Source organism: Athene cunicularia (genome assembly GCF_003259725.1).
Source record: "Athene cunicularia isolate RWA chromosome 1 unlocalized genomic scaffold, athCun1 chr1_part1, whole genome shotgun sequence".
NCBI classification, from domain to species: domain Eukaryota; kingdom Metazoa; phylum Chordata; class Aves; order Strigiformes; family Strigidae; genus Athene; species Athene cunicularia.
Window position 1 is genome coordinate 17,765,395 of NW_020799091.1, and position 18,604 is coordinate 17,783,998.

Here is an 18,604-nt window from a genome sequence, read left to right on the forward strand (position 1 = left end):
ACAGTAGTCTCTATGGGGTTTTGGGATCTTTTTAGATAGGTCGTATACTTAATATGGTGAGTTTTTAAATGGCCTTCATGCTCTCAAGAAGTGTTTTCTCTAGCTGCTCTGTTTCATTTTCTTATAACTGGGTTTCTCACTCTTAGGTTGTTCGCTTCTAAGTCAAATGTTGAAGTAATGAGTATTATTTTCTTTTTAAATTCCCCAGGGAATTTAAATATGTTTTTCTGGAGTGCTGTCTGGATAGAACTATGTTGTGTGGCTCAGAATTAGATCCGTTTTTCTTCGTTAGTCTTCTAGCAGGTTGCAGTTTGCTGTGTTGTAAGAATTTGTCTTCATCATTCAGTGGTGTGGAGTTTTTTTTGTCTGTGCTCTTCTCCTAGTCTGCACAATGGTAGTTGAAGTCTTCAGTTATTACTTTGCAGTGTTTCTTGTTCCCCTTATCTCACACGTGCTGTCACCGTTAAGTGGAAGTGATTGATAGTATACCATTAAGACGCTATTTCTTCTAGTTTGGAATTTAAATGTAGCACAGTGCCTGCTGAAGTAAATAATTTAGTTAGGATACTGTGCTTTCCTAGCAGAAAGTAGTATTCCTTCATGGGGGCAAATCAATCCCTCTCGTTCTTATGTTTGTACCTTAGTACTATACTGTTCCCAGAATTTTGTTCGTCTGTTTGCTTTTGAAGATGCTCTCAAAAGCAGTCTTTCAAGTTTTACCTTTTTATTTTTAGACTTCTAGCCTTTATACAAAAGCACTTGCACACTCTGGTCCAACTTTGCATGTCTGTTTCAAGTGCCCTGAGTTGGTGGAACTGTAGTTTTGGCTGGATTTCAGTGACTCCTTTTTTTTTTTTTTTTTGTGACTTTGCTCCAAGTGCACATAACTATGACTGTGCTCTTTTGTCATCTCCATCCCAGGTGTTATTAATGGCACTTAATAAAGGCTTTTAAATTCCAGTTTCTGCTTTTGTTAAAAGTGGAGTTGATATTTTTTTAGGTAGATGCACACCTCACATCAATTTCTGAAATTCATGATAAATATAAAACTGTATTTTATCATTCAGTAATGGAGTTAAGACCTGGCCTGTGAAGCATTACCTAGCTGGCTATTTTAAAAGCTGTGTTATTTGCCATCCTTCCAGAGAAGTGCCTGCATTTTGCCTTTTATTTCTCCCAGCAATTAAGCCTTGACTGTAGCTACAGAATTTATTTCACCATGAAGACTTTTATAGATGAGTGATGGGAGCCTAACTTAAAAGAAGTACACAAAGTCTGCTTTAGGAAGGACTGTTGTTTATTGGTAGTGCCTCCATTTCCATCCAGCTGTAACTTTGGTAGCTGTGTGCTACCACAAAACCTTGAGCTCTTTCTGCAGCAGTATCAAATGTACATTTTCTGCAAACTAGGTCTCACCAGTTTGTCTCTTGTTGTTTTTTTTAGTCTCAACAATTCATCCAGTGATCTGTCTAATCAATCTTGCAGGTTTCTAGCAATTACATGTCTATCGTTAAGCATAATTTGCTGTTACCAGTTTTGAGATGTGAGGTTTTTCCTTGTTTCCCAGTCTAAATGTATTCTTTTTACTCTGTAAAAATTCCTGTTTTGGAAGTTTTTCATTTAGAAATACTGACTGTCACATTGTCTATGTATTTTTTGTGTTTCTCTTTGGTACCAGCATTTTTAGAAAACAAGCTACCTCAATTTGCAAATTATGAGAGAAAAAAAATTCAGATTTTTTGGGTAATGTAAGTCTTGCAGAGGTAGGAGCTGATATTTGTAAGGAAATATATGCAGATTTTACTTAAGACTACGCACTGTTTGTTAAGTACATAAACTTTCCTTACTTTTATGTCATACCTAATAATACAGGTCATGAAAACCTTTTTAAAGAGCCTTTGTGGGGAGAAAAGCAAATGTATGTAGGCAAAAAGATACGTATTTTGGATCTTACCTTTTCTATGTATTACGTGAATATGCTGTAATACAGCCGAAGTCTGTCTTTCTGCTAAGGATCTCTGAAAACAGGAATAGCAAAGGTTTGAGTCAAGCCTGAGGTATAGTCTTGGCATAGTCTCATTTCTTCTTTGCTCCCATCTGTTCAGGTATATTTAAAACTTTATGAAAAGCTTTGTGTGCTTGTGATGCTTTTGTTCTTGTAGAGAAGGAAAATAACATGGAACAAACCTGTGAAACTTTGAGTCATGAATTAATTCTTTTCAACAAAAGGTGAGATGTAGGGAGATCTAACTTTGAATTATTCCTTCTTTGCACTGGAGGGAAAAATAAGATAGGTAAAAGAGAATATTGGATTAACATTCAGTGTAACTGACTGATTTCCAGGGAAGTACGAGCCAACTGCATTGATAATACAATTTTTCTTTGTCTTTTTTTAAATGCAAGAAAACCTCTCTCATTCCAATTGAACGTTACCTTTATTACATTTCAGATGCTATTACATAAAGGAATTTGGCTATAAGGTTAATATATGAAGGCGTTAAAAGGTGGTTGCCTCTCCTCTAGGGTTAATCTGGTTCACAGTTTTGCTGTTTGGTTGTCATAATGCACCCCCCTACCCCATCCCCCAAGTTAATGGACAAGAGGTCTTGAATACTTTGTAAATGTGTGGAAGAATATTGGAGCTTTATTCCTCTGGGCCTCTTTACTGTCTTGGAATTTTAAGGGCTGTCCTCAAACAGTAGAACTACACAAGTTGATACTCTGTTTTAAAAATGCTGCCAAGTCTGGGAAACCTAATGACTTATAAAACTTGAAGAATAAATACAGGCTTGAACTTTGAACATTTTTCAGTCTCTTGTGGATGATCACGTGTTAATAAAAGCTATGGATGCCTAAACCTGTGCTAAGTATCACTGCAGTGCATATATACAATTTAAAAACTATTAGCAGTGTAAGGTTTATATTGCCGTGTAAGCCTCAGTGAGAAAGTATGTTCTGCAATTTTCCTATTGCTATATCTTAGTTTATCTAAGTATATTCTGCAACAGGAATCAAGGAAGTTGACATGATTTAAAAAAAAAAAAAAGCAAAGAAATGTAACTGCTAAGGTTTGGTTTTTCAATAGCTCAGTTTAGTTGAACCATTTATTTCTGTAATATTCTATTACAGATATACTTCTTAATTCTAGTGTTTGATTACTTAATTGCAGGTACGTCTGTCTCTTACCAAACATTGTATTTTTTCCATCTATCTATAAAGCATCAAAGGATTCTGGAAGTGTAATGTGACGGAGTGGAAAAATCTCAAATAAACAGTATTGTTGCTTCTTTACTCATTACAGTGATTGCATAGACTGACATTCTCTCTTTAACATTGTAGGATGATAATGCTAAAAGTTAAGGTTTGAACCTAGAACTGTAAATTTTGAAGGAAGTCAATTTAATGAATATAGTTGGGAGAGGACATTTGAAGTGAATAAACTGTTTTGGATATCTAATGCTTGTTTTAACCCTGTTTCAGAATACACTGCTGTTGTGGAGGGCAGCAAGTTGATGATACAAGAAGAGCAGGTTCCCCACAGGAAAGAAATTAAAAGATCTTGGAGCCACTTATTAAGGTAAACAGATTGCAGTGGATTTCTGGATGGGTAAGTATTGATGAGTAGGAAATTTCTGTTTACCTACCTTCCTTGATAAAGGATTTAGAAAGCACAGAAAGCTACTTCTAGCCTTTCACAAAAGCTCAGTGATCTTACACATTAGTGTATACTCCAGGACATACCCAAATTATGTCTGTATTTTTCTTGTTTTGTATCTCAAAATCAATTTAACTTACTGCTTTTTAGTACAGATTTTTTTAGAGAGGTCTTAGGCCCTTTAGAATCAATTATATACCAGTTTGGTATTACAGCTACAAAAATCCTATATCCAGGTTACCTTTTATAATTTCTTGAATTCATAGTAAAATTGATTATGAACAATTACTAAAAGTAAACAAACTCTCAGGAAAAGTAAGTGTTTTTTTTCAAACTGAAAAAGATTTAGATTAGATCTGAGGAAGAAATTCTTTACTGTGAGGGTGGTGAGGCACTTGAACAGGTTGCCCAGAGAAGCTGTGGCTGCCCCTTCCCTGGCAGTGCTCAAGGCCAGGTTGGACGGGGCTTTGAGCAACCTGGGCTAGGGGAAGGTGTCCCTGCCCGGGGCAGGTGTGTTGGAACTAGATGATCTTTAAGCTCCCTTCCAATCCAAACCATTCTGTGATTATATTCTATGAAAGTAGCTATTGGGAAGGAGCCTGAAGAAGCATTGCTTGCTGTCATGAAAAAAAGAGTTCAAGTTGTTTAAACTGCAGTGGAATACAAGGTAGTAAGTCAGGCTAGAAGGAGATGTTGCTCTGCACCGTCTGCTGCTCAGTAATGTATCTGTTCTTGTCATGGGCAGCAGCAGTTTTGTATCTCTTTTGCTTGCTTCTGTTTTCCAGTTATATTGGGGCTACCTAAGGAGCTTTAGCATTGTGGGGTTGGGGGAGAATCAGTCAGATTTCAAAGTTGTTACTATGCAAAATGATGTTGCCTTTTTTTGTGTGCTAGGCATACTTAAATATGCACTTCAGTCTTTTATTTTATAAATGTATTAATATTGACACTAACATTTGTAATAGGAATTAAACTTAATAGGAATTCAGATTTTCTTTTTGCATGTCTACCTTTTGATCTTGCTCTGTAGTCTAGTAAAAGCAGTATTACAGGATCATTGTGTGCCTATGTGGGTAGGAAAGGGACTGAGAAATCAGGATCATGTAATAAATACCATCAAAAATTCTGCTTCCTATGTATGTATTGCTAAACATAGTGATGTGTAGCTATTGTGTAGGAAATGTTGGTGATGGCAGTATTTTTTGCTACTACAGGATTAGAAAGTAAATGAATGTTAAGACATTCAAAGAAAAGCATAGAGAAACTTTTTTTTTTCTTTATGTGATCTTAGGAAGAAAAAGTAAAATCTGTATCTATTAATTGTAGTTATTTTTAAGAACTGTTGTTGGAAAGTGATATCTTACTCTGAAGTTGTGTGTTTTTTGTTTTTTTTTTTCTTGTTTTATGTTTTTCTTCAAACAGCAGATCAGAAATGGACACGAGTCCTCTGGGAGGATTAGAATTGCCTGAACATACTCCTGGCCTGCTAGGGAATACAACCATGGCAGCAGGTCTTGCAAATGTGGGAAATACATTTGCAGGTCCACCAAGTTCTTTAGTTTCTAGACCTAATAAATTCCAAGACTCACCTGTAGAAGATGACGATGATGTAGTTTTTATTGAACCCATACAACCTCCACAAAATTCTACGTCTCTGATAGCAGATCAAAGGAACACTGCATTTACATCATCAAAAAATGAAGAACCTCAGGGGAATGATTGCAAAATGCTTCGTCCTCCAAAAGACTTAAATTCTCAAAAGGGGAGTATAAGTGAAACTATTATTATTGATGATGAAGAAGACATTGAAACAAGTCAAGGACAAGAGAAGAATGCTTCCAGTTTTAATGAACGAAGACTCCCAGAGTGTAAAAATAGAACCAACGATACGGAATTCTCAGCTTCCGGTTTTTCAAGAAGTAAGGTAAATTCAGGAATAGGTAATAGTGGTATAACCACAGAACCAGACTCTGAAATTCAGATTGCTAATGTTACTACATTAGAAACAGGTGCTATGAGCTCTGTGAGTGATGGTCATTTAGAAAACGCTGAAGGGCGTGACATGAACTTAATGATTACACATGTAACATCACTGCAGAATGCCAACTTGGGAGATGTATCTAACGGACTGCAGTCAAGTAATTTTGGTGTTAATATACAAACATACACCCCATCTTTGACTTCACAGACCAAGACTGGTGTAGGACCTTTCAATCCTGGTAGAATGAACGTGGCTGGAGATGTATTTCAAAATGGAGAATCTGTGACTCATCATAATCCTGGTAAGTTGCAATTCTGAACATTTCCTTAAAAAATGAAAATAAATAATAATAAGATTAAAATCTTTTTGGCAGTGGCACAGCTTAGTTTTTAGCTTAATTTGTGTGGATGATCTTGGTTCCCTTCATCCCCATCACAACCTTATCTGTGCCTCTGGAACAAAATATGCTGAATACCAGTGACATATTGTGTTATGTACGTAAACTATCCCAGTTTAGCAGTTAGTGATACCTTCAGATGTTTTGAGACACAAAGTATTTGTATATGAAGCAAAGCTTTCTTTGTGACTTAAGTGTACCCCTTTAATTGACACAAATAAAGATTAGTGTATCTCTCTTAACTTCTGTACCTTTTTGTGGAGTTCAGTTATTTTAAGTATTATTTTACTGATACGTCTTGCCATCTGAATATAACTTGACATGCAAAAAAACTGAATTTGAAAGTCTGATCATAAGTAGCCAACTGTAGTAATTCATTGCATACCGAGCAATTCTTGGTGTTTACAATGCTTAATAAAATGGAGTCCGAGTTACTTGTGGACTCACATATTCATGCAGTAAGTTATACACACTTTATAATTGCTGTCTAGTTGCCTGTGATAATATGTATTTATATTATACAATATTAATTAGTTTGAATTGACTGGTTTTGTTCTGTAGCTGTGTAAATAGCAGTACACTGTCTCCTGATTTAGCAAGTAAACAGGTATTGCTAAAAGTCGAATGGAACAGCCGTGAAGGGTCTTCTGGAATTGCTATTCTACAGAATTTAAGCTTTCACATAAGCAATTTAAAACCTTTTGAGTTCGAACATATACTAGTACTCTGCTGCCTTGTTAGGCTAGAAGTGGGGGGAAAAGCCAAATTACCATTTACTACAGGTTTAACTTCAGACTATTTAAGGTCATTTTAAATGGAAAATTTAAACCAGTTACAATCTAGGTGCAGTAAACCCTTCTTAATGCTTGATTTATTAACTTGCTCATATGTTGATTAAAACACATGGATTTTTTTTAAACCTGTTTTTCAACAAATATTTAAATATTACAGTTCTTCCATTTGGTCCTGTATTACCAAATGTAATTTGTACAAGTATTAATACCTTTCATATTCTATTATGGAAAGGGCAGTATGAAGCTAAGCTTTAAGTTGGATTTTAGGTTGTGGGTTTTTTGTGTTAATCTTGAAACTGATTTCAAAATTTGACTTGGAAAGTTGAAAGCTGGGAAGTTTTTATAGTTGGATGTCTCACTGAATAATTTAGAAATTCAGTTCTTAATCTTTTAAAACCAACATTCCCACTACTGCTAGTTGATCCCTTAGACATGGGATATAATAATTGTGTTATCATAGATGGTCAAGTAATTGTGTATGAGTACTTAAAGCATTTGTAACCTTAAAGTAGTCCCTTTTGTTTGTCTTGAGGAAAGTGCATCTTAAGAAAATCAGCATGTGCTTTCCCTTTAACTACTGAACTTTTATTTTTCTTGTGATTAACAGAGACACACCAGAGTTCTGCTGGTATGAAGTCTGATAGGCTGGGACCATAGCAGTATTGAAACAGATTGTGTTCAGAGAGACAGGAGTAGTGGCTGGGAGTCCTATTAGAGACTTGATGAAAAAGGCTCACTCAGAAGGGAGGAAAAAAAAAAGTTTGCAAGTAGATATGAGAGATGTATTTCAGGGTGTACATATAGAGAAGTTTTTTATGGCTGTGGTCTTTGTATTGGAAAAATGAGTGGTAGGTTCAAAAGGAAGCAGGAAGGGCTGAAACGGGTAAGAGAAGGAGAAAAATACCAGATGAGAGGAGTTAGAAAAATGGCAAAGAAGAAAATGAGAAGAAGAAACGAGGAGGAAAGACGGCTATAGTGGAAATGGCTTTTACACAAGAAAAAGCCTGAAACATGGTATGTGCAAATCTTTTACAGGTTACAGGGTTTTGTCCTTAGAAAGATGTAAAGGAAAGGTTTTCAAGATACAAGTTGCAGTTTTGTTCTTTTTCCCTAGAAGTTGTTCCTTTTCTTCTAGAAAATCTGTCAGTAAGTTAACCCTGCCTGTTAGAAACGTTGATATGACAGGAAGCATTTGATCTTAAATATGTTTAAAATATTCTACACAATTCGAGTCTAAGATTGCTAAGGATTGATTAATTTCTGGATCAGTGGTGTTCCATTTGTTCTCATTTCCAGGTTTCTAAAATACTTCCAATGAATGTGGAGACTCCTACTCAGTTTAAAACTAGTGATGATAAAAATGCATTGATTTATATAATTTAAAGATCGCGGATTGAAAAACACTGCTTATAGTTCCAAAATAAGACATTAGAAGTTGGATGGCAAACTTTTTTTCAGATACCACAACTTTCTTTAAGGATTTGCCAGTTAACATTTGAATGCCGAAACTTTGCATAAGGACTTACAACATCCATTTACAGAGCAGTTTTGCAAATCTCAGAACTAGTCATTTTCTTAAAGGCACTCTAGCTTACATCTTGGACAAGATTCATATTTGCTTCCTATATAGAGGATTTGAAGCCTTGAAGATGCAAACATGTATTGTGTCCTGATACTTCCTTTTTTCTCCCTAGTGACAAAGGAATTAGGACATGTGACAACTACATGTTAGAAAAATAGTAGATCAAAAAACTGTTGGTAGTGAGGCTCAGGCAAATACATTATATGTATTTATATCAGAAATTCTGTGTCCAGCAGGACTAGGGAAGAGATTGTTCCTCTCTAATTGGCACTGGTGAGGCTGCACCTTGAATACTGTGTTCAGTTTTGAGCCCCTCACTACAACAAAGACATTTAGGGGCTGGAGTGTGTCCAAAGAAGAGCAGTAAAGCTGGTGAAGAGTCTAGAGAACAAGTTCTGTGAGGAGTGGCTGAGGGAACCTGGAGAAAAGGAGGCTGAGGGGAGACCTTATCACTCTCTACAGCTACCTGAAAGGAGGTTGTAGCAAGGTGGGTGTCAGTCTTTTTACCCTAGTAACAAGTGACAGGAAGAGAAGAAAGAGCCTCAGGTTGCACCAGGGGAGGTTTAGATTGGATGTTAAGAAAAAATTCCTCACTGAAAGGGTTGTCAAGCATTGAAACAAGCTTCCCAGGGAAGTGGTTGAAGCACCATCCCTGGAGGTATTTAAAAGATGTCTAGACGTGGTGCTTAGGGACATGGTTTAGTGGTGGACTTGACAGTGTTAGGTTTATGGTTGAACTCAAATGTTCTTTCCAACCTAAATGATTCTGTGATTCTGTATGTGGTTTGGAAGATTTTCTCTGGATCAGTGTTAGTCTATTCCCATTGGCTAAGTGCCTCCACTGTATGGGAAACAGTAGGTGCACAACAGAGAAACTTTTGTCCAACCTGTTAATTCAGAACATAGTGTCCCCAGTAAACATTGGAGTACATTTGGGTTGGAAGGGACCTTTAAAGAATACCTAGTCCAGCCACCCTACCATGGACAGTGACATGTTTAATTAGACCAGGTTGCTCAAAGCCTCATCCAACCTGACCTTGAACACTTTAGGGGAAGTGTATCCACAACTTCTTTGGGCAGCTTGTTCCAGTGTCTTGCTACTTTCATAATTAAAAAAAATACTCCTTGTGTCCAATCTAAATTTAGCCTTTTTCAGTTTAAAACCATTGCCTTTTGCCCTACCACTACAGATCTTGGTAAAAATTATTTCCCCCATCTTTCTTGTAAGCCCCCTTTATATATAGAAAGGGTTCAATAAGGTTCTCCCGAGAGCCTTCTCTTCTTCAGGCTGAACAATCTGAACTCTGACTTTCTTCACAGGAGAGGTGTTCCAGCCTTCTGTCATTTTTTGTGGTCCTCCTCTGGACCTGCTGTAACAGGCCCATATCTGTCTTGTACTGGGGACCCCAGAGCTGTATACAGGACTCCAGGTGGGGTTTCACCAGAGCAGAGCAGAGGGACGGAAATCACCACCCTTGACCTGCTGGCCATGCTTCTTTTAATGCATCCCAGAGTATGATTTGCTTTCTGGGCTGCAAGCACATGTTGTTGCCTCATGTCCAATTTCTCATCTACCAGTATCTGCAAGTTCTCCAGAGGGTTGATCTCAGTCTGTTAATTTCCCAGTTCGTATAGATATTGAGGATTGCCCTGATGCAGGTGCAAGACCTTGCACTTGAGCACTTGCACTTGTTGAGCTTCATGAGGTTCATGTGGGCCTATTCCTCACGCTTTTCAAGGTCCCTCTGGATGGCATCCCTTCCAACTTATCAACTGTACCACTCAGCTTGGTGTTACCTGTAAACTTGCTGAGGGTGCACTTATTCCCACTGTGTTGTTTATGAAGATGTCAAATGGTATCAGTCTGAGTATGGACACTTGAGGGACACAGCTTGTTGCTGATTTCCACTTGGGACATGGAGCCATTAACTAATTCTTTGGACACAACCATCCAGCCAATTCCTTATCCATCCAAGCTGTATGTCTCCATTTCAGCATCAATAATGTTGTTGGGGAACATATACTAGGTCTTGGAGAAGTCCAGATAGATGAACAAAAGTCCATGTAGATTAGTTTCAGGTGCTTTTGGATTGGAACTTCGGTTTTGTTTCTCTGAATGGAATCTGGGGTTTGTGCATTAAAACGGCAAATTGCGGATGCAGTTCAGAATTGCCTTGATGTGAACTCAGTCATTAATGCAGTTGTAACTGAATTTGTTTCGAGACCTGCATACCTCTGTAAAACTTTATTACTGTCTTCCTCCCCACCTCTGCCCCAAGTTATAATGATACAGTTTTTTAGGCTTTTAAAAAAGATATAATTTCATTGAGCTATTTTTGCAAGATGGCTCCACAAATACACGCATTGGTCCAAATGATAGTAAGGAATAATTTTATAGCAGTTCAGAGCAGTAATGCGTGAGAAAGAATGAGAACACACAGAACAGCCATTATAGCAAGAAGAAATTGAAAATTAAGCTGTACAGTCTCATGAAGTTGGCCATTAAAGAACTGTGGGCAGTGAGGTATGGAAACTCATCAGGAATCAACTAAGGAAGTGTGATACACCTTCTTGGTTCAAGAACACGAAAAACATATTTTACAGATTCTTTGTAGATAATACAAAGTGGAGGAGGTAACTTGGTTAATAAGTGAGATGTGAAGAAAAGTCACAATATAAAAATTAATATCTGCGGGCGTGTGATGTGGAAGAAGTGAAAGCAAAAAACCAAAAGACAGGAAGATCTTCAGATGTTCTCGTGGTATGTTTGTGGAATGGGAAATGCAGTGAAATATCAATTAAGGAAGCCTGTCTGAAGCATTAAAATACTAAGGAAATATGGAAATAGTCTTAATTGGGTTATTAGGAAGTAGTGGTAAAAATTTAAAACCCAAGTGAGCCTGGCAAACTAAAGTTTTCATGAGTGGCAGTAGAGTGCTACTGAAATTACAAGAACGTGTAACTTGTAAAGAGATACAATGTGCTCCCACCTGAAACGTATGAGAAGAGGATAATCTCAAAATATTTTCAGGTGCTACCAGGATATAAATATATCTGAGCTAGTATAATAATTCCTATACATAATAGTATAGAAAAGTTTGGAGAAGGCACTTAACTGAGTTTTAACTTTAAGCACTGTAATGACATCTTAGTTTGTCAGTATGAATACTCATGCCTTCAAAGGTAAACACTTAATGGTTTAAAGAAGAACGTGTTTTGTTCTGCTTCCTTTGCCTCTTTCCCTCACCTCTTTGTTCTAGCTCTTCTATTTACCCTCAAGCATTACAATACGTAAATTTCCAACTTGCCTTATGTCTCGGAAATAGGACATTCTTGACAGCTACAAAGTCACACTGGGATATGATGATCTACTTGCTAGGAATGTATGTTGTCTGTTGCTGTAACAAGGTTTCTCAGAACTTTGTCCCTAAAATTAATTTTAAAAGTATACACCAGAATATGGTGTTAATAAAACCCTCTTGGGGAGAGGACTTTAAGAAATAGTATGAGGATGCCTTCTGTTTAATGAATGATTACAAACCAAGATAATGTCCCTTAAGAATAAGGTATAGGCAATTGCTGAAGTCTCTAGGTTAAGGTTTTTGTTGTCTGAAGCTACAGAATTTAAAATCTTAATTCTTACATTTGGTTTTTAATACTAGTTGTAATAACACTTGAGGAATACAGTGAGTTACTGCAGTAAGATACGCAAGACTTCAGTATTTCTATTTAGTTACACTAAATGCTGTGTTTACTCTTCACCTAAAAGTAGTAGAACAAGTATTACCCAATACAGTAATATTTTGCAGGTATTTACTATTCAGTTAAGTAACAGTGAAGTACTGTTCTAGATGCTGGGAATAAAAAACTTGAAAGGTAAGTCCCAAGTCCTGTGACAGTATTCAGGATAGCTGACACATACTACTGAAAATGCAGGTAAATGTTTTTTATAATGGAAAGAAGTTCTTATTTGGGTTTTAAATTATGCTTAAGTAACATCCCATTCTTGGCATTTTTCAGAAGCTCAGCATTTATAATTATTTGTGATAATTATTAAAATGAAAGCTTAAATTCTAGAGAAAAGAAATTATTTACTAGGGGATTTTTCTTCCCCCAGAACTGTATATTCTGCTCCAAACAAGGATACTGAGCCTATAATTTAGCAGAAGCATGTAATCTTTTTAGATGTCTTTCTAATGGAGAAAAAGTTTTACTTGTGTTCTTGTTATGCCAGTTACTCTGTAGCATGTCACGTTACAAAAGATTGGGCAAATATGACTTTGATCCTTAATAGTCTATTGTCCACAAATACAGATGGAATACTAGTGGAGTCTGGAACAGAGGGACATGGATTTGTGTACTGCCAGAACTTAATTAAATATTATTTTCTAGGTTCATTGATTTCTACTGAGGAAGACTTGGAACTCTCATGACTTTGCCAGTTTGCACATTAAGTGGTATTCATTGTATTAAAAAGGTTAAGAAAAACAGGAACTCTTACAGGAATCGATGACATAAATGGAGATCCCAGATCTGGAGCCACAGTGCTTTGCTCTAACTTTAGTATAGTTTTCTGGCTGCTAGTTGGATGAGAACTAATATGGGGAAGCCCAATTCTAGGGTTTGTCACCGCAGCTGGACACATGATGCTTGTTAAAGCTTTAGAACAACATAACTAATGAAAATCTAAGATTTTGTGTTCTTAGAAATTTCTAGAGCTTATAGCTTTAAACCATAGTTTAGAATTTCCATGTTCTATTGGTCTCTTTCTTTTATAATTGCAGTTTTGTTTGAAGGTTAAATTGCCAGTTTGCAAACCCAGTGCAAGTGAATCGAGACCTGCAAAACATGTCACTAGATGTAAAATGGTACCATTCTGAAATTTGTTCGTGTTCTGAAGCTTTGTAACAATGGAGTGATGCCATCAAACAGCATTATACTTTAAACCTGAATTTCTAAAATACCAGCTTTCTTCTGTTAATTGTCAGTTCAAGCAGAAATTATTTTATGACGATGTATCTGTGAATATTATTCTCTCTATATATGTACATGTCTGTTCACTTACTTTTATGTTTGTTTGGTTGTTGGTTTTTTTTTTTTGTCTTGAAGATTCTTGGATATCCCAGTCAGCTTCCTTCCCTAGGAATCAGAAGCAACCAGGTGTGGATTCCTTGTCACCTGTAGCATCACTTCCTAAACAGATTTTCCAGCCTTCTGCCCAGCAGCAGCCTTCTAAACAGGTTAAAGTCACATGTGCAAACTGCAAAAAGCCTTTACAAAAGGGACAGACTGCGTATCAGCGAAAAGGATCAGCTCACCTTTTTTGTTCTACTACCTGCCTCTCATCATTCTCACACAAACCCACTCCAAAGAAACTTTGTGTTATGTGCAGAAAGTAAGGGATTTTTTTATTTTGTTTTGTATTAGCAGCTAAATCCAGTAATACTTGGGATTCTCATGCATGTATGAGAATTGCTCCATTAATGATATAAAACCTGACTATACAAGTACATTATATAAGGTCACTTAAATGTTTGGAAATGTTGAATTCGCTGTGTCTGCCATAACAAAATAAAAAGTCTGCCAGCTTTAAAATGTGGCAGATTGTTTCTATGAAAGCCAACACACTAAAAATTACTGATGTTTGGGTTCGTTTTTTTTTTAAAAGGACAAGATGTTGAAGTTATATCCTCTGGCAAGGTGTATTCTTTATATCTAGAGTTCTTTATGAAAAGAAGTTGGTTTTGTGTTGTATAGAAAGCATTTTGATAAAGGAAAATATAAAATCTATAAAAGAAGAGATTCAGGAGCTCTTCTGCCGTTGAAACTGAAGATACCTTAAGTGGGCAAGACAGAGGGAGTGACAAGCATACCTAGAAGTGGCTTATTCTAAATTAGTGGCTTGGTTTGACTTGTAATTTTTCATTATTTCCCAGACTTAAAATTGCCAAAGAGAAATCTTTCATAATTATACTGTTGTAGTGTTAGGTGTACAAAATACCTGCACTGTCTTTTTCGGTGTACTGATTACTGAGATACTTGCATTTTTTTCATATTTTTTCAGTAAAGTCTCAATCCAGTATACCCTGCAGTGACTCAAGTTAAATGATGAATTCTTGTTGAACTAAAGAAGGCTTGCAGTAAAGATTGCCTTCATTAATGTATGTTTTGGGGAGTGTGGTCTGCTCAATCGCAGTTTTAAACTAGTGAAAAAGTTTTACTTCAGTATGCAGTGTGGTGAATTAATGGCTTGTATTCAGATGTAAGCTACTGATCTGAGTATCTTTTTTTTTCTTCCTCTTCCCTTCAGACTCAGTAAAAATAAATTATAGAAAGTATTGATATTGTGTGTATTCATACCTTGGTACACTGAACCTAGTAGATTTACCATATTTTAGCTTTTTAAAAATACATGTAAAAGCGCAAATCCTCTCAACCCTCACCTTCACAGAGCTATTTAAAAGCATTCTGTACTCTATTGGCTTGTACATGTTTATACACATATTTTTTTTAGAAGTAATCCAGTGGCTACCATATTCAGGTAGCTCTATTGTATATAAAGATGAAGATTAGACTAATCTTTTTTATTTCTGGCTCAAAATCTTGAAAACTCATGGCTAAATCTGTGCTTTGTTGGAACTTTGGAGATACTTATCTTTGTATTGTAAGAGACTACATACAAAACTGCCTGGAGTGGTAAGGCATTATTTTTTACTGACGAGGACAATACCTTATTTCTAGCTTTGGAGTTACTTAAAATTGTTTGTTTAGTCTATTTGATTTCTAGAGAACCTCTGTGAAACCACCTTTGACAATTTTTGAGGTGATGTTGGTCTTTGCTTTTCTACTAGTATGCAGTAGTTTACTCAAGTACAGTTAAATAGAAGGCCATATGTGCCTAAAATTAATTGCTCCTCTGTAGCATGGCTTCATTGCGAACCCTAACCTTATCCAGCCATTTTTTTTGGTTTATTGCCAAATTTTTGCTACATGGTGGTTGCAAAGCAGGTTTTCTTTGCTTTGTACTTGATCTTTTCTTACTAAGGCAGACATAATATTGTCAGGTTGCAGTTCAGTGAAAGGATAAGGGAACTCTAGCAAAATCCAAGAGATCCTGAATGTAGGTTGGATAGATGTTAATAGTTGATATGTCATAGGTCAGACTTTCAGAGGTAATTCTCTGATCTATCTTTTAATATGTAGATGACATTAAGTGGAAAAAGTGAAGCTACAATAAATTTTTTTAAAAATTGTGTAACCCCATCTGAAAAGTCAGAACTCTTTAATGTATTTTACTGTAAACCACTTCCCTAGCACTCTTCTAAACCTTTGTGACTACCTACATAAGTAGTGCAAGGAGTTACTATAAGAAAGAAAATATAGGAAATATTTGGCATTCTCCTTAGTATTTGTAGTTTTTATTGACTTTGTTACAAGTTAATAGTGTTTTATAAGTCTTGGTGGAATCCATCCAGAAAGGGTACACACTCCTCAGGCAGGAGTTCTGCCTTTTGCAGTACAGAAGTGATAACACACCCCAACACAAATCCTTACTGGCTTGGCAAAGGATAAACCAAAATCTGCTAACTTCCCTTTGATGGAAGAAGGCAGGCTTGCAGTTGTTAATATGCAGGAGCAGTACAAGTCTGTTTTCAGGGGAGTCTGGAGAAGCATACAGCATGTTTCCAATGTTTCCCACTCACCCCAGTTTTGGGCCTCCTAGGTACAAGTATCTGGGGCATATCTTTTCCAGCTGGTGATCCATCATGATGTCAATAGAGATCCAGATGTGCCCAGTCAGTTTTTAATTTATTCAGTCCAGTGGTATTTCCTGTATGTCAATAATAGGTTTTTCTACTTAGAAGGCAAAGTGGGAAGCTTTTATATTCTCTTTAGTGCTTCTAATTTATGGTATGTGGTAGTTTGGGATTAAGAGTGAAACTACCTTAGAAATGACCTTAGAAGTTTGGGAGACCTGATTACAAAGGTGCACTGACAAGCATGGTGTTAGTGACTTTGCTAAGTTTGCAGCGTGTGCAGCATACAGTTGAAGATAAAGGAAGTCTAGTATTAACTGCAGTGAAAAACAGTGTGTCAGTTTGGTTAGAAGAAGGCTTGTTCTGTTTCAAATTAAATTCATTGGTGGTTGCTTCTCCAGTTGAATATGTTAAATTGGTGCAGTTTCATGGGTAACGTCATGAACTGTTCAGGTGTTTTGGAACTTTAAAGTAATGATGGAATTAACTTTTAAATTTTAAATGATAAAACTTCTAGGAAAGTCTGTGGTAGAGTTTTAAGGTTTTTAGTTTTATTTATGAGAAAAAAAGCTTTTGTTTTCATCTTGTCCTATCCTGAGAATAATACTGGAAATGGTAGAGTTACATACAAATGAATGCCATTCTTTGCCTTTTACTATAAATCTGAATTTTTTTCATATGAAATTTACACCTTTTGCCTGAAGTTGCAAAATGGCTAGTTCAAATTCGCAGTGTTAATTTTTTGTGTAAGATTGAGTTTGCCACAACTGATACCTAATGTTCACTTAGTTCTATAATAATGTAATGGGAAAAAAATAGCCCCAGTCCAAACAAAAAAAGTAGGTTTTTACACAGAAAGGACATTGTACTTACAGTACTTACAGTAATTGTAAAAATACTATTATTATTAAACTTAATGTTTGACATGTGACTTAACTGTAGACCCACAAAATCTTAGAAAATGTAAAATGTTCTTGTTTAAATATATATGTGTATTTATACACAAGCACACTAGTGGGTTTTTTTCTTTTTCAGAGATATAACAACAATGAAGGGTACCATTGTTGCTCAAGTTGATTCAAGTGAGTCTTTCCAGGAGTTTTGCAGTACATCTTGTTTATCCTTCTATGAAGATAAACAGAATCCCTCAAAAGGAGTTTTGAATAAATCAAGATGCACTATCTGTGGTAAACTAACTGAGGTCTGGTTGACTGTTTTTTCTCTTACCTTGCTCAATAATGAAAATATTAATAACTTAGATTCTGAAATAAGAACTGAAGGAAATTTTAAAAATGGTTCAGTATTTTCATACACAGTGAGATACTAAGATACACAGGCTTAATATTCATAAACAACAACTGAAGGGAGAAAATTCAGAGACGTTATTTGTTTTTTTGTTTCAGAAACTTGAACTGCCTTTCGCAGTAGATACTGTCAACAATATTGTTAGGCATAGAATCTCGTAATTATAACCAAGATCTCCCACATTGGAATAATTGCTGTTGAAAAAAAGACAAGATTTACTTTATTCTTTAGTTTTTTACTGTATGTTTTGAGAGATCATGCAAATGTTTTTAAAGATATGTAGAATATAGATAATTCTGAATTTTCATGAATGTATTAATTTACTCTTGATGCCCTTACTGGGCCTGTCGTAGTTCAGGCTGTTACTTAACACAGCATATATGTCTGGCCAGTCTTTATATGCCATGTTGTTAGCCTGCGAATTGAATATTTTGTAAAATTGCATAAATTGACCTTCTGCTCTAGTGTGCATTTATTATGTCCTTCCTGTGATCTTTGCTTCTAGGCTACAGGAGCATATCTGTCCAAGATTTTTTTTTTTCCTAGAAAGTTGAAGAAGATAGAAACACCAATTTCTGTTTCTGTATTTCATGCTCATTTCAAGCATCTCTGTCCTTAAATAGTGAGCTTGTATGATCTATTTTCAGTTATTTTACTTGAGTGTAAGAATTCTGGCTTAGTCTAGTAGTTTCAGGCAACTTTGTGCTTGTGTGGTGATAGAATACCTTTTATTTTTATTTTTTTTAGATTCGTCATGAAGTTAGCTTTAAAAATATGACTCATAAGCTGTGCAGTGACCATTGCTTCAATAGATACAGGATGGCAAATGGTTTAATAATGAATTGCTGTGAGCATTGTGGGGAGTATTTGCCCAGTAAAGGAGCTGGAAACAATATTCTTACTATTGATGGTCAGCAGAAAAGATTCTGCTGTCAGAACTGCGTTGGTGAATACAAGCAGGTAATTATTTCTTTACCTATAAATTAAAATCAAATAGATACTAATACTCCTTAAATTTATCCTGTTATTCATAATATGGTTTTGCTTCTCATTAGAAGTCTTAAGTAACAAAGACTTCTGAAAATGAAATTAATGCTAGCAAGGGCAAACTAGCCGGATTGGACCTTTTACTA

The 18,604-nt window shown here is 36.0% G+C and overlaps 1 protein-coding gene across 8 annotated transcripts in view; it reads left to right on the top strand.

The window, feature by feature from the left end:
* Nucleotides 1-18,604, top strand: part of ZMYM2 (zinc finger MYM-type containing 2) — a 98,256-nt gene that overhangs the window by 22,333 nt on the left and 57,319 nt on the right. For 2 of the 8 annotated variants that reach the window (XM_026841156.1, XM_026841226.1), the window contains exons 3-7: nt 3,481-3,577; nt 5,078-5,937; nt 13,519-13,804; nt 17,202-17,367; nt 18,219-18,431. In XM_026841156.1, the coding sequence (XP_026696957.1) occupies nt 3,513-3,577; nt 5,078-5,937; nt 13,519-13,804; nt 17,202-17,367; nt 18,219-18,431 (1,590 nt within the window). In that variant the 5' untranslated portion in view covers nt 3,481-3,512. Of the gene's footprint in view, nt 1-2,162; nt 2,230-3,480; nt 3,608-5,077; nt 5,938-13,518; nt 13,805-17,201; nt 17,368-18,218; nt 18,432-18,604 lie in introns of all 8 variants that reach the window. The other 6 variants (XM_026841216.1, XM_026841187.1, XM_026841206.1 and 3 more) reach the window with 6 other exon arrangements.